We start from the raw sequence: 11,855 nt of genomic DNA, 5'->3' as shown, positions 1-11,855 counted from the left end.
TCGTACATTAAGTTGACTTTTGTTTTGTTATTTTGTGTACATATATTTATATATGTAGATACACCTTTTTGCCGCAAAACAAGCTGTTATATTGTGGCTGTGGCCGGGTTTCGGGTTGGGTCTAGGCTATCTAGTGCATTGGATATTCATTTTAATGGTCTTGGGTGTTCTAAATTCGGGTATTAAATGAAACGTAAATAGCTAACTGCTTCACAAGTGGACAGCGATTTGCATAAATGCCCAGCAAGTGGCAGCGACAAAAATAAACAGGTGTTCAACAGGATATTAAAATTTGTGCTGGCTGCTGTTTTTTGTCTTTGACCAAAACTAGTGCGTAGAACACTCTTAACTATGGCCATTACCATGCCAAGCACAAGCTCGTGCTTTTTTCTATTCGAAAAAGAATTAGCATAAAAACTGGCAATTAGGCATGCTTCTTGGCTAAATCATATAGCCGCTGAGATAAATAGAAATTCCCACTTATGAAATTGCTACGACAGCAACGATTAATATCTGCACCCTAATTTTATGGAAGAACAATTTTCTGCCTTGTTACGATTCCAAATACACATTTAACTCAGCTGAAGATACTTACTAGATAATACACATACCAAATATAAATTGAGACTGACTTGGCCATAACTTGCTTGGTTGGCTGTCAAATAGACCCAGGCTCTACGCTTCTGTCGCTATGATCTAAACTGAAAACTAGCCTGGGCTTACCTCTTCTACATCTTAATCTGAATTCAAATTACTTGCGAAGCGATTCAGATATCATTTCGTGCATCATTATGCCATCTTAATGGGAATCCAATATGCATATCTAACAGCCTTATTCAAATTGATTTTGCACCTTTAACCGTGTGGCAGCGCCATGTTAACGCATTCTTTCGAAGCTTCCTTGACTGATTGGTCATTCAAGACCTTAAAGCTTTCTAATTTCGAATTTTGTTTTATTGCGGCATGCCTAGAATATTATCCATTTCTAACATATTCAATCAATGAGACGATTTTAATTTATGCATTTATGGAAAAAATCATTACACGCATGCGAAATTAGTTACAAATTTCCAAACATTTCGTATGACATCTGCGGTCTGTGGCTATAATTATTCCGTATAATATGTATATATTATGTATAAAATGTATAATATATTTATCTGATCCCATATTTAAGCATATGAATAATAAGATAATAATGATAATGCAAACATAATGATATCATGAATAATTAGTATAATATATATTTAGATAGATATATAACATTAAGTGAGATTGACATTTAATGACTGTACATCGGCGATCAAAATGAATCCATATATTTTATAAGCCACTCATAGAGTTCAATGTACTTTATCAAGAGTTTGGTAGAAAATCTTTCGAAATGTTGTTTCAACCTTCAACTGCCTAAAACTGTTCAATAGAAATTGAGAAAACATAAGACCTGACTAGAGCATGAATATATGGGCAGCCCTCGTACACCAATCCTTGGAGCAGGCACACTTACAGCTAGAAAAGGCTGGCTCATGCGAGTTATATTACGGCGTTGAGTATGATTAATGCATATGAAAATTGAATCTAGCGAAAAAAGGTGCTGAAAGAAGCCTTCAGCCGAAGACAACAGCCGTTAAGACCTGCGCCACGTCTCCCGTCAGACAAAGCTCAATTAATGATGGAATGCACGTCGTGATATTGATGTGAGGGTAACTGCAATAATTGACTTTTAAAAGGAAGCAGCTGGCGCCCAGAGGAGACGTGGAACGCAGAGCTGCAAGAGTTGACGATAATTAAAGAGACAGCAGCTTCATTTTTTAACCAGGATGAATCATACAGGGTTCCATGCAGGTTTCCTCTTCCGTTATGGACTTGAGCTCGGTTGGCTCGATTCCGTTGGCCATCTCGCAGCTTATTAATGCGCTGCATGTCTTTGGGCCTTAATTTAATTCTCTAAGCGGCTCTCTTTTATCAGCATATCAACGGCGATAAAGCGCACACGCACCCATAAACCTCGATTTCTTGTACACGGGTCTACGAAATGACCTTAAAATTAAATTGGCAATTTTTATGGTTACGTTCAACATGTGTGCTTGATATTTGCTTACCTAATTGAGTTAGGATCAATTGAAAATACTTAATGCCTATGCCTATGGCTATGCCTAGGCTATGCTCGTATTGCTCACAGGTAGGACAGCTAAACTGTTGACATGATAATAAGGGAACCGGTCTCCAATCATCTACAATACAATTCAATAATCCAAATTCAGCTGAGGCAACCCAATGATCCGTCGGGCGGTTCGCACGTTCGGGCAGCTCGCATCGACTCGAATCGACTCGACTCTACTCGACTCGACTCGATTCCAGCAAGAACACAGTCCGCATATTAAGCAGGGGCGCTGAGGCTCTACTTTGGGTATATCCGAGTTTTAGCAACAGCTCATTATGCTCGTTTTATAGTATTTTTTGCGAATCTGTTTTCGTATATAAATCTAACGCGTTGCGCTGAGCTATCATCACTTCTTTGGTGGAAACTTAAGTGTCAAGTTTAGCTCCTGCTGTGATCAGTGCGCGTCCGCAAACAAAAACAGTTCAACATTACTAATTTGACATAAATCAAAGGACTTTTAAGACTTTTAAATACCCAAACATCAGTTTCAACATGAAGTTCAGTGTTGCATTTGCTTTGTTGGTGATCGTCGGCTTTGTGGCCAGCGGCGATGCCTTGCCAGCCAGGAAAAGTGAGTTACAAAAGTGAAGCTTTCAAGGATAAAACTAAGAAACCTTTAAAATATGTAAAGCTAATTAACAACTCCCTAAGTTCTTGACACCAAGGAGCCTCTTAATGCTTTTATACTTGAAGATCCTTTTAGAATTCAATGTCTTGATCAACGTGAAGCATGAATATATAACAAGAATATATAATCTTACTCATCTCGAATTGAGCATCAAATGTTTAGAAGATTTTAAATCTCGCTCTTACTCATTCATATTCGTATTCATAATTCTGTTGTCATATCGTTTCGTTCCATTCACATAAACCATCCATACGCATGACATCTTTGTACACACACGTTTCCACTGAAGACCGCCAATACTTTGTTCCAGGAATGGTCTACTATCAGCAACCCGCCGCGGCCGAGTGGTACGGATCTGCTCCCCAGCAGAGGATTATGTACATGCAGTATGTGCAGCCAGGACGCACGCATGCGCGCTCCACTCAAGCGGCCAGCGCACTTGTGGCTGGCGAAACTGTTGCCACAGGCACATATCTAAAGGGTAAGCATATCCACACATTCACATATCCACCTCGTCATCATCCACTAACAGTCCCAAGTAACCCGAAATTTTCCTGTTTATCTAACAAAGATTGCAATCACGCAGAGTCCGAGTTGGCAGTCAACGCCGATGGCATTAGCGCAGAGAGTGCCCAGGCTGATGATGTCTTGAGCGCAGCCGGTGCTCATGGTGCCAGTTCCGTGGCCGAAGCCTATCCTGAGGAAGCACCTGTCGTCCAGATCGCCATTGATAGCAGTGACAGCGTCGATGCCGAAGCTCAACCCGCTGAGGCTGAAAGCGATGATGCCGCCAAGGTACCTCGTGACTTTAACTTTGCCGCCGAGGAAGCTGCTCCAGCCGTTGAACAACCTGTGCCAGAGCCAGCTGTTGCCCAGATTGGCGCCGATGATGATGCGCTGCCCGCTCCAGCTCCAATTGCACCCGTTGCCGCTATCGTTCCCACCAACCGTTATCTGCCCGCCAAGAAGAAGGTGATCGTTGAGCTGGACCAGTCTGCTGAGGATGCTGAGGAAGCCCAAGTAGCTGCTTTTGAGGATGAGGAGGTCGAGAATGCTGTTGCCGATGATGTTGAAGAGGATGAGGAAGAGTTGGCCGTGCCCGTCAAGCCCGTAGCTAAGTACCCTGCCCGTGTGCCCAACGCTCGCCGTCCTGCTGCCAAGAAGCCCGTCCCCGTTGCTGGCAAGCCAGTAAAGAAGCCCGCTGCTCCTCTGCCCGCCGGAACCTTCTTCCCAATTGACTTCGGTGGCACCAACGGTGGCGCCATTGCCATTGCCAACTCGTTCAGCACCGGTGAGGGCGGCTCTGCCACCTCGCACGCCATCGCGTACGGCTCTCCGGATGCAGTTCGCGCTCGTGTCCGTCCCAACCCCAGCAAGCGTCGCCATTAATCTGTTGCTTCCATAGCATAGCTTCACGACTGACGCTCATCCCCATTGCGACGTCACTTGAATACTTACCACCAATTCTTGCTAACGCATCAGGCGATGCAACGATACTTTAACTTTGAGTCCGCGCCGAGTCTGTAATCAAAGAGTTTTGTAATTATTAGCCAAATTTTAAGCCTTTCTGAGCGCATTTCAATAAAAGTTCTTTCTGTTAAAAAAAAACATATTTGATTAACTAGTGGAAAAACAATTTTGCCACACGCAATGCATTTCCAATTTATTTCATATATTACTTTCTATCTCTATATATATATATATATATATATATATATATATATATATATATATATATATATATATATATATATATTTCATATAAAACAAAGATCAAACCTTATTGGGAACCAATTTTATAGATTAATAAACGATAAATGCTTCATATAAAAATAAGAAAATAAAGATAAAACAAAATTTCATACAAAAACAGTAGCTATCAATTTGACTTAAAAGCTAATGGTTGTTCCACAATTGCGATATAATGTGTTTAATTAACTTTGCTTATTATTCAGCATATAGTGCACGAATGTGCAATGCATATATCTGTAATATGGATTTTGAAGACACTACATGTAACATCAAGGTTTCCTTTTTTTAACAAGAGCCCCTTTGAAACTGATCCTATATTTCAACGCTACACAGCTGTTGACTTGGAATTATTTATAACTTTTTAGGTATATTACTAAATTGGAGTGATTTATATATAAAACGTAATGATTAACTCCGAGTGGTATTGCTGTTGTTGCTCTATCAGTAACCATATTTGTCTTGCAGTGAAGTCATGACATCGTTGGCCAAGTTGCTGAGCCGTCCGGCCACCTTGTGCACGCCCTGACGCACACTCTCCTTTACATCGTCCAGATCCGGTGCATTGAAGTTCACCCCAGTCGCATAGCCAGCACTGCCTGCAAATAAGCAAGTATATGCATATAAAAAATAACTTTTTTTGTCTAAAAGGGGATTTTACCACGATTGCTCATGCTACCACCTTGGGTGCCATCCCCGAAGTAATCAGAGGAAGATATTGCACGCGAGCCCTGGAAACGATTTAGATTGGCGCTGATATCCGCCGAGGATTGCTCGCTTGCAAAGTACTGATCGGAGCCAAATCCCTTAGAGTTGCCGAACTTTTGCTGTGCCACAACGGGATCATTAGGGTTAATGCTTTTGCTTTTACTCTTGTTGGGAGCTGCTGCGGTGCTCCTTGGATTGGGCTTGTCGTAGTCATTATTGGCGGAAAACATGGACGTAATGTTACTATGCGTTGTTCCAATGGGCTCAATTGTCTCATAACCCAACGCATCCAATTCGAATTTGTCCAACTTGCTGGCGGTGTTGGTGCTCTCCTTTTTATCGCCACCGCCTCCGTACAAATTCAGAGAATGATCATTAAAAAAGTTGTCATTTTCCAGTGCAGCCAGTTTGCTCTGAGTGCTGGCTTTAGGAGCAGCTGACTGCTGAATGGTTTCCATGTCACTTAAAGCGGAGTGCGCCACGTCAGAGCCCCTCAAGCTAAAGCCCATACCCAACCTCTCCATTTGTTTCGCCTTGGCGGGATCGATGCTCTTTAACTTAGCTTCCTCTCGTGTCTTTTGAAGCGACAGGTCTTGATATGCCAAACGCATGCTAGCTACAGTTTCCATCTCCTCCTCTGCGGTTTGGGTCTTCTCAATGGATCCAGAAGTAGCTGCGGCTGTTTTACTCTCATTTGCTGCATTGGCACGCGCCTCAATATCCGCAAAGTTCGTGGTTACCTTCGTCGCACCCAACCCTCCAACTTTGCGTGCGCCCAGCTTAAAGGAAAATATTCAGATCGTATATAATCCTATGTTAGCTTACTTGCATTATTTACTTACTCCTCCCTTCTTTGGCTGTATCTTCCGTACACCTATGGACGAGGGCATCGCTGAAGGCGGCACAACTGCATTCAGTAGATCTACGCTGGGCTCGCCAGTTGCAATGTTTGTGTTAGGTCCTGCAGCAGGCTTGGCGTCCAACTGCAAGGAATGACGGGACTGATTAGTAATTTGTCAAGATTATTGATGTTCAATATTAAGATATCAACTTCAACTTTAATTTCAACTGTAGCAAGAAACGCGTGTGATTTTGTTGGCTTTACCTTCACATTGTTGGCCGTGTTTCTAATGTTATTGTTCTCCGAGTACGCATTGGCGTTGTTGTTGTTGCATTGGGCAAAGAAGTCTTCCTCCTCCTGGTCCTCCCTGCCGGCCTCATTGCCTTCGTTTTTATCCGCCGCCGGGTCCAAGTGTAGCTGTACGTGTGTTTGTGTGAGTGTGCCGGAACAGAGAACAAAATACAAATAAAGCGCAAGCGAGAGCAACACGAGTGTTAGTTGGATTTAGTATTCGATAAACTTCAAGCACAAAATATAAACAAAGCAGAAACCAAGTCACAAAAATAGAGCAACGAGCTGCCTACCTTGGTGCCGTGCACCTTCATCGCCTGCTGGGCAAGCGCTGCCAATTTGTCCCTGTACAGTTGAGCCGCCCTCGAGTTGTATTTGACTTGGGCGTCGCTACTGCTGCAATTGTGGGCGCGGAAGAATTGAGCAGCATTTGCATTTCCACCCAGTTGCATTTGCCGAAGCTGCAACCAGGTCCAGTTGGTGTCCAAATTAGTGCTCCGCACAAAGGTCAAATGTACGCCGAGATTGCGATGCACGGCCGAGCAGTCTATGCATATGAAAATGCCATACGTGACAGATGACCATGTAGGTGCCTTTGTGGCACAATCAAAGCATGACTGCAAAAAAGAAACAGAATCCAAAATAGTCCATTAATGCCTGAAAATTATATTAAAACTCAATCGTACCTTATTAGCTGGTTGCGCCCGCAGGCGACTAAACACAGCCTCGATTTCTTGTTTCGTGGGTCCCACTGCATTGTTTGACATGGTATTGGTACGCTGCACTAATTTACCTTTTTACTTTATTATGGATTGTAAATTGTTTTCGTGGCTGGCTTCGCCTTTGCCTGCGCCTGATATTTTATTGCTGTGCAATTTCAGTCAGCAGTAATGCTACTTGGCAGTTGAAGCTGAGCGTGGACTGCTTGTTGTACAAACCTTTCAATAAACCCCTTTAAATTTAGATCAAGTGCATTTAAAAACTTTATTATTTTGTTTTTGGACCTAGTGTTAAGAATTTTGACGTGTGTTTTTCGTTCCAGTCTCTTCCACGTTCACGTTAGAGATGAGTGTTTCACACTTAGAGAACTACCAGTTACACGTATGTCACAGCAATAGCAACTTAAATAACCGATATCTAAACCTAAAAAGTTCTGCTCATCTCTATATCATTATGCACATAGAATTGAATTTTTAATATTGAGCTCAGCAAACTAGTATTAACACTTTCATTAATAGACAAAAATATGATAAATGCATTATAAAAACATAATGCAATAATGTAGTATACTCATCACTATAATACTGAAGCCGAACGGAAATTTAAATCTCTCGCGGTCTCTGAGATGGCAATATTCGATATACATCTGGATGTGTTATCGAAAGATAATACATATTTTTATTTGGAAACAGATTTTCATTTCAAAGATTTTACTCATCGAACACTGTTAGCTATTGCACATTCCTTAAATATTTAAATAAATATACATAAGTAACAACAGCTTTTGAATCCATATAGATTCTATCAAATCAATATACTTGACCCTTCATTATGGACGAATTAAATATCCCGGCCCACTGCTCTATAATAGAGAACAACTCAATCATTTTAAGCAACAGCTGATTTGCTATATGTTATTATATGTTAGCATTTTTTAATCTAAACAGTTATTGTCTAGTCAAGTTTTTCAATTTAGTCCGTGTTTTGTAATAAACTACATAAACTAATTTAGTTTCTTCTTACGGAGAAATTGAATATGGTACCAGAAACTGTGAAGGAATGTTAATGTTCTTGGGTGACCACAGCTATACAGATATAACTTGTAACCTACAAAATGTTTTGTTTACTTTTGCACCATACGCGTAATTTCCGTCAATTACTTATTAAACAAGTTTCAAAATCACACGTTTATGCAGTCAGCAATGCGTTACACACCACAAGATGTGAGTGAACCGTCTCAACATTATATACAAATACTTCGAGCAGATTATGAAATTATTTTTGGCTTGTTTTGTTTTCAGTGCTGCGACACGGCGAATATGAATGGAAGGACCCAAAATCCCCGGATGAAATGTAAGTAATTGCCAACGAGCTTGCATTTATTTATGTTGCAGTAATTCTTTACATGACATAGAGTTAACATAACATATGTTGACAAAGACGGCAAACGAACCAAGGTACAGGGAAAGGTGGGAGACAACGTTCTTTACCTGGCTCACCGGCATGGCATTGAAATGGAAGGCGCCTGTGAAGCGTCTCTAGCATGCACAACGTGCCATGTGTATGTACAGAATAACTATCTCGAAAATCTAAGCGAGGCGGATGAAAAGGAGGATGATCTGCTGGATATGGCGCCATTTCTGCGAGAAAACTCCCGCCTCGGCTGTCAAATAGTGCTCGATAAAAGCATGGAAGGCATGGAATTGGAACTACCCAAGGCAACGCGTAATTTCTACGTGGATGGGCACAAGCCGAAGCCACATTAAATCAACCGCTGTTTATTGCCGTTATCGTATATCGAGTTAAATAAAAGAATTATTTGATAGCTTTCGCGTCCCCAATTTGTATATATTTCGTTAAGTTTGTAAACAATGGATCTTCGTTTTTTTTGTTTCATCTGGCAAATTAAACTAAAGATTTTTTAAGTTGAGCCTATATAATTACATTTTCTAGTCGGTGATTACCATGAAGGAAGGCAGAACAGAATAGATGAGAGAACAATTTGAGTGGGGAGATGTGTTGACATAAAAATGGTAGGAAACAATATTGTAATAATTATGTTACAATTAAAAATATATGTGTAATAAAGTCTAAATGTGTATAGCGACAAACTAAAAATCATTACAACAAATACACTGCAATACAGAATGATTGCGCCAGTGTGTGTGAATGATGCTCGTTGGGTTAACTGTGCGTTCAGTTCGAAGAAGGACTGCTAGAAGCGGAGCGTGAGTGCACGCTGCCACGTTCCTGGTCACTGCGTTCCTCATCGCGGTCCCGACTCTTCTCATCCTTATCCAGATCACGTTCTGGCTCACGTTTACTTTGCTTCTCAGGCGCGGCAGCCACAATCTCTTCTTTAGGAGATAGATTTTCACGTTTAAGTGCTTCCTTTTCAGCTTTGCTAGCAACGCCCTTTTTGTTGGTGCTTTTCTTCATAGCAGCTATTTCTTTCAAGAGACTTGCAACTTTGCGATTCAAATTATCTACTTTCATGTCATGCAGCCGCTCGACTTCTTTCAGTCTGTTGCGCATCTCGTTTTCCTTGTCAAAGTTTTTGCCTTTCAGCTCCGTCAACTGAAAATTGTAAATATTTGCAGTAATTAAAAACAATTCATCATGCATATGTATATTGTCACTCACTTGCTTATCCTTTTCGAGAAGTTCTTTGTCCTTTTGATTCAAGCGCTTCTCCAGACTGGCAATGCGCTCCTTTAGATATGTAATAGCTACCACATGGTCCGACGAGTTTGTGTCTATTGTGATCGCAGCTGGTGCGGCAATTGTGCCATTGCCGCCATTACCGCGTGATATCTTATCGGGTAGATCCAATCCTGCACCGCCGACTGATGTCACACCGCTGGAATTCATGTTGCCAGCGCCTTTGGAAATGTCGCCACCGCGTGTTGTCTTTTTGGCAGACGCATGACTTTCTCTATGCGCCGTTGAAGAGGACTTCTCATGTGGTCGCTTTTTAGACATGGATATTCGACCCTCTTGCTGTGCCTTCAAGAGAGCGCGTTTATAGGCGCAGGTACACAGCCAGCAAAGGACTTTGCCATTGACCTGCAAGAAGTCAAATAATTGCACAGAGTATAATATTAAATATAACTTAACTTAAACATTTAGCCCTACACATGGCTCCAACACTCTTATGAACGCAATACAATACTACTAGACTCTCGTGACTGCAACACGACAGGTGTATATACTTGTCTCTGTACAATGAAACAAGTCTACTAAGCAACACACATTGAATTCCCTTAAGATTATGTTTTTTAATATTTTAAAATTAAAATAGATGCAATCCTTGATGCTGGCTTTAGCTGTTTCTTTCGCTGACCTTTTTGTTCTCGTCGCGCCTGTCAAAGGCTGATCGCAGCTTGCACTCGTCGCACTGTGTGGGCGGTCCGTACTTAGCCTCGTAGCTGGCGCATCTATTTGTAGTTTGCAGTTAGTGTGATATTTGGTTTGGTTAAAATGTATATCATTTTATTTGGCACACACACGTGGAGCAGAAAAGAGAAGAGAGAAAAATGTTTTGCGTTCATAAGAGACGTTGTTTTCTTTTCTAATTTGTTTGATTTGCTACTTGAAGATATAAAGACAATAGTAGCTACTTTAGGGCACGGCAAACGCGCATAAATTCTTGTATTTTGAAGGCACAATTAGTTAGGTAGAAGTGGGCGATATATGTTAATATATATATATATATATTTTTTTTCTGTATCCTTCATAATGTTCGTTATATAATTTATTTGATTATCAACTTCAACTTTATACGAGCATTCTATATATTGTGCATTCAAATTACAGCGGCTGCCACGTTACTCGTGAAAATATTTCATCTTTTTTATTTTATTAGCGACTAGACATCAGTTTACATGATGAAATTGAATATTAACATACCTCATGCATTTGGAACTGCCAAAGGCAGCGACGATTTTGCAGCACTCGCAAGCACTGGGCTTTCCGTATTTATTCAGATAGTGTTCGCATTTTTTACAGGCACTCTGTGATTTGCTGTAAATTGAAAAAAGAAAACCAGAAAGAAATAGGAGAGATATACAACATAGATCAATTAACTTTACTTACGAGGCGGAGGGGAATTCCGAGCGGCAGTAAGTACATTTAACAACTGAGGTAGAACCACGGCACACCTGTGGAAAATGGAAAATTAAAGGATTACATGAATTACAAGTTTTTGGGCGACAAACAAATTTTGTTAGCATTGCTGGAGCCGGAATTAAATAGGACTCGGAGTTGAGCACAGTACAGCATTTGGAGCTTCATATTTCATTGGTCACTGGTGCCGCTGTCGACGCTGCCACTGCTAGAGGGTCAAAGCCAGCGCAGCGAGCTACTCTGCTTCCTCTTGCTGTTCATTTTCACTTTTAATGCGCAGCAAGAATTTTCGGAAGCAAGCAAGCGTCGCGTCATTTTTATTTTGTTAGTAGCAAAAACAATAGCCCACGTACACATACTAAGCTCTTGCCACAATGCGTACACACACATTTGAAATGCTGTTTGTTTGTTGCAATTTGTCTTTTAAAATTTTAACTCGATATTTTTTGTTCACCTTGCATAGCTGCTGGCCCGAGGATAGTTCTTCGTACGGGTGCCGCGAAAAACATTTGGAGCATGCGAATAATACTTTTGAACTCATTTTTAAATTTGTGTTTTATTTTTCTTTGTGCTAGTTTTTCTTTCTTTTTGTAAAATTTACTTTTTATATGCGATTAAGAAGACGACGC

General features: G+C 41.0%; 4 protein-coding genes across 7 annotated transcripts; 2 read left to right on the top strand and 2 right to left on the bottom strand.

Annotated features, from left to right (window-relative positions):
• Positions 1–2,567: 2,567 nt before the first annotated feature.
• On the top strand, positions 2,568–4,303 carry LOC111597555 (transcriptional regulatory protein AlgP). The gene is made up of 3 exons (XM_023312352.2): positions 2,568–2,735; positions 3,103–3,273; positions 3,364–4,303. Exons 1-3 carry the CDS (start codon positions 2,657–2,659, stop codon positions 4,179–4,181), a joined length of 1,068 nt encoding a protein of 355 aa, XP_023168120.1. The 5' UTR covers positions 2,568–2,656; the 3' UTR covers positions 4,182–4,303.
• Positions 4,304–4,891: 588 nt separating this feature from the next.
• LOC111597489 (ADP-ribosylation factor GTPase-activating protein 2) lies at positions 4,892–7,485 on the bottom strand. Of its 2 annotated transcripts, XM_023312244.2 has the most exons (6): positions 7,068–7,474; positions 6,675–6,998; positions 6,355–6,507; positions 6,092–6,232; positions 5,203–6,028; positions 4,892–5,140 (listed from the first exon to the last, which is right to left on the bottom strand). In XM_023312244.2, exons 1-6 carry the CDS (start codon positions 7,146–7,148, stop codon positions 4,986–4,988), a joined length of 1,680 nt encoding a protein of 559 aa, XP_023168012.2. In that variant the 5' UTR covers positions 7,149–7,474; the 3' UTR covers positions 4,892–4,985. The 2 variants fall into 2 exon arrangements, with proteins under 2 accessions (XP_023168012.2, XP_023168013.2); XM_023312245.2 differs by lacking the exon at positions 6,355–6,507 and having other exon boundaries at positions 7,068–7,485.
• A 525-nt stretch (positions 7,486–8,010) lies between these two features.
• Positions 8,011–8,888, top strand: LOC111597495 (adrenodoxin-like protein 1, mitochondrial). Its single transcript, XM_023312253.2, has 3 exons — positions 8,011–8,324; positions 8,403–8,454; positions 8,516–8,888. The coding sequence occupies exons 1-3, from the start codon at positions 8,216–8,218 to the stop codon at positions 8,865–8,867; spliced, it is 513 nt and encodes a 170-aa protein (XP_023168021.1). The 5' UTR covers positions 8,011–8,215; the 3' UTR covers positions 8,868–8,888.
• Positions 8,889–8,919: 31 nt separating this feature from the next.
• LOC111597491 (protein FAM76A) lies at positions 8,920–11,844 on the bottom strand. Of its 3 annotated transcripts, none has more exons than XM_023312246.2 (6): positions 11,681–11,844; positions 11,197–11,261; positions 11,011–11,124; positions 10,445–10,538; positions 9,745–10,167; positions 8,920–9,678 (listed from the first exon to the last, which is right to left on the bottom strand). In XM_023312246.2, exons 1-6 carry the CDS (start codon positions 11,765–11,767, stop codon positions 9,298–9,300), a joined length of 1,164 nt encoding a protein of 387 aa, XP_023168014.1. In that variant the 5' UTR covers positions 11,768–11,844; the 3' UTR covers positions 8,920–9,297. The 3 variants fall into 3 exon arrangements, with proteins under 3 accessions (XP_023168014.1, XP_023168015.1, XP_023168016.1); XM_023312247.2 differs by lacking the exon at positions 11,681–11,844 and adding an exon at positions 11,319–11,481; XM_023312248.2 differs by lacking the exons at positions 10,445–10,538; positions 11,197–11,261; positions 11,681–11,844 and having other exon boundaries at positions 11,011–11,086.
• Positions 11,845–11,855: the final 11 nt, after the last annotated feature.

The sequence above is a fragment of the Drosophila hydei genome, unplaced genomic scaffold (genome assembly GCF_003285905.1).
Source record: "Drosophila hydei strain 15085-1641.00,03,60 unplaced genomic scaffold, DhydRS2 tig00000001-arrow-pilon, whole genome shotgun sequence".
Taxonomy (NCBI): domain Eukaryota; kingdom Metazoa; phylum Arthropoda; class Insecta; order Diptera; family Drosophilidae; genus Drosophila; species Drosophila hydei.
This window is presented reverse-complemented; position numbering and strand designations above follow the sequence as displayed.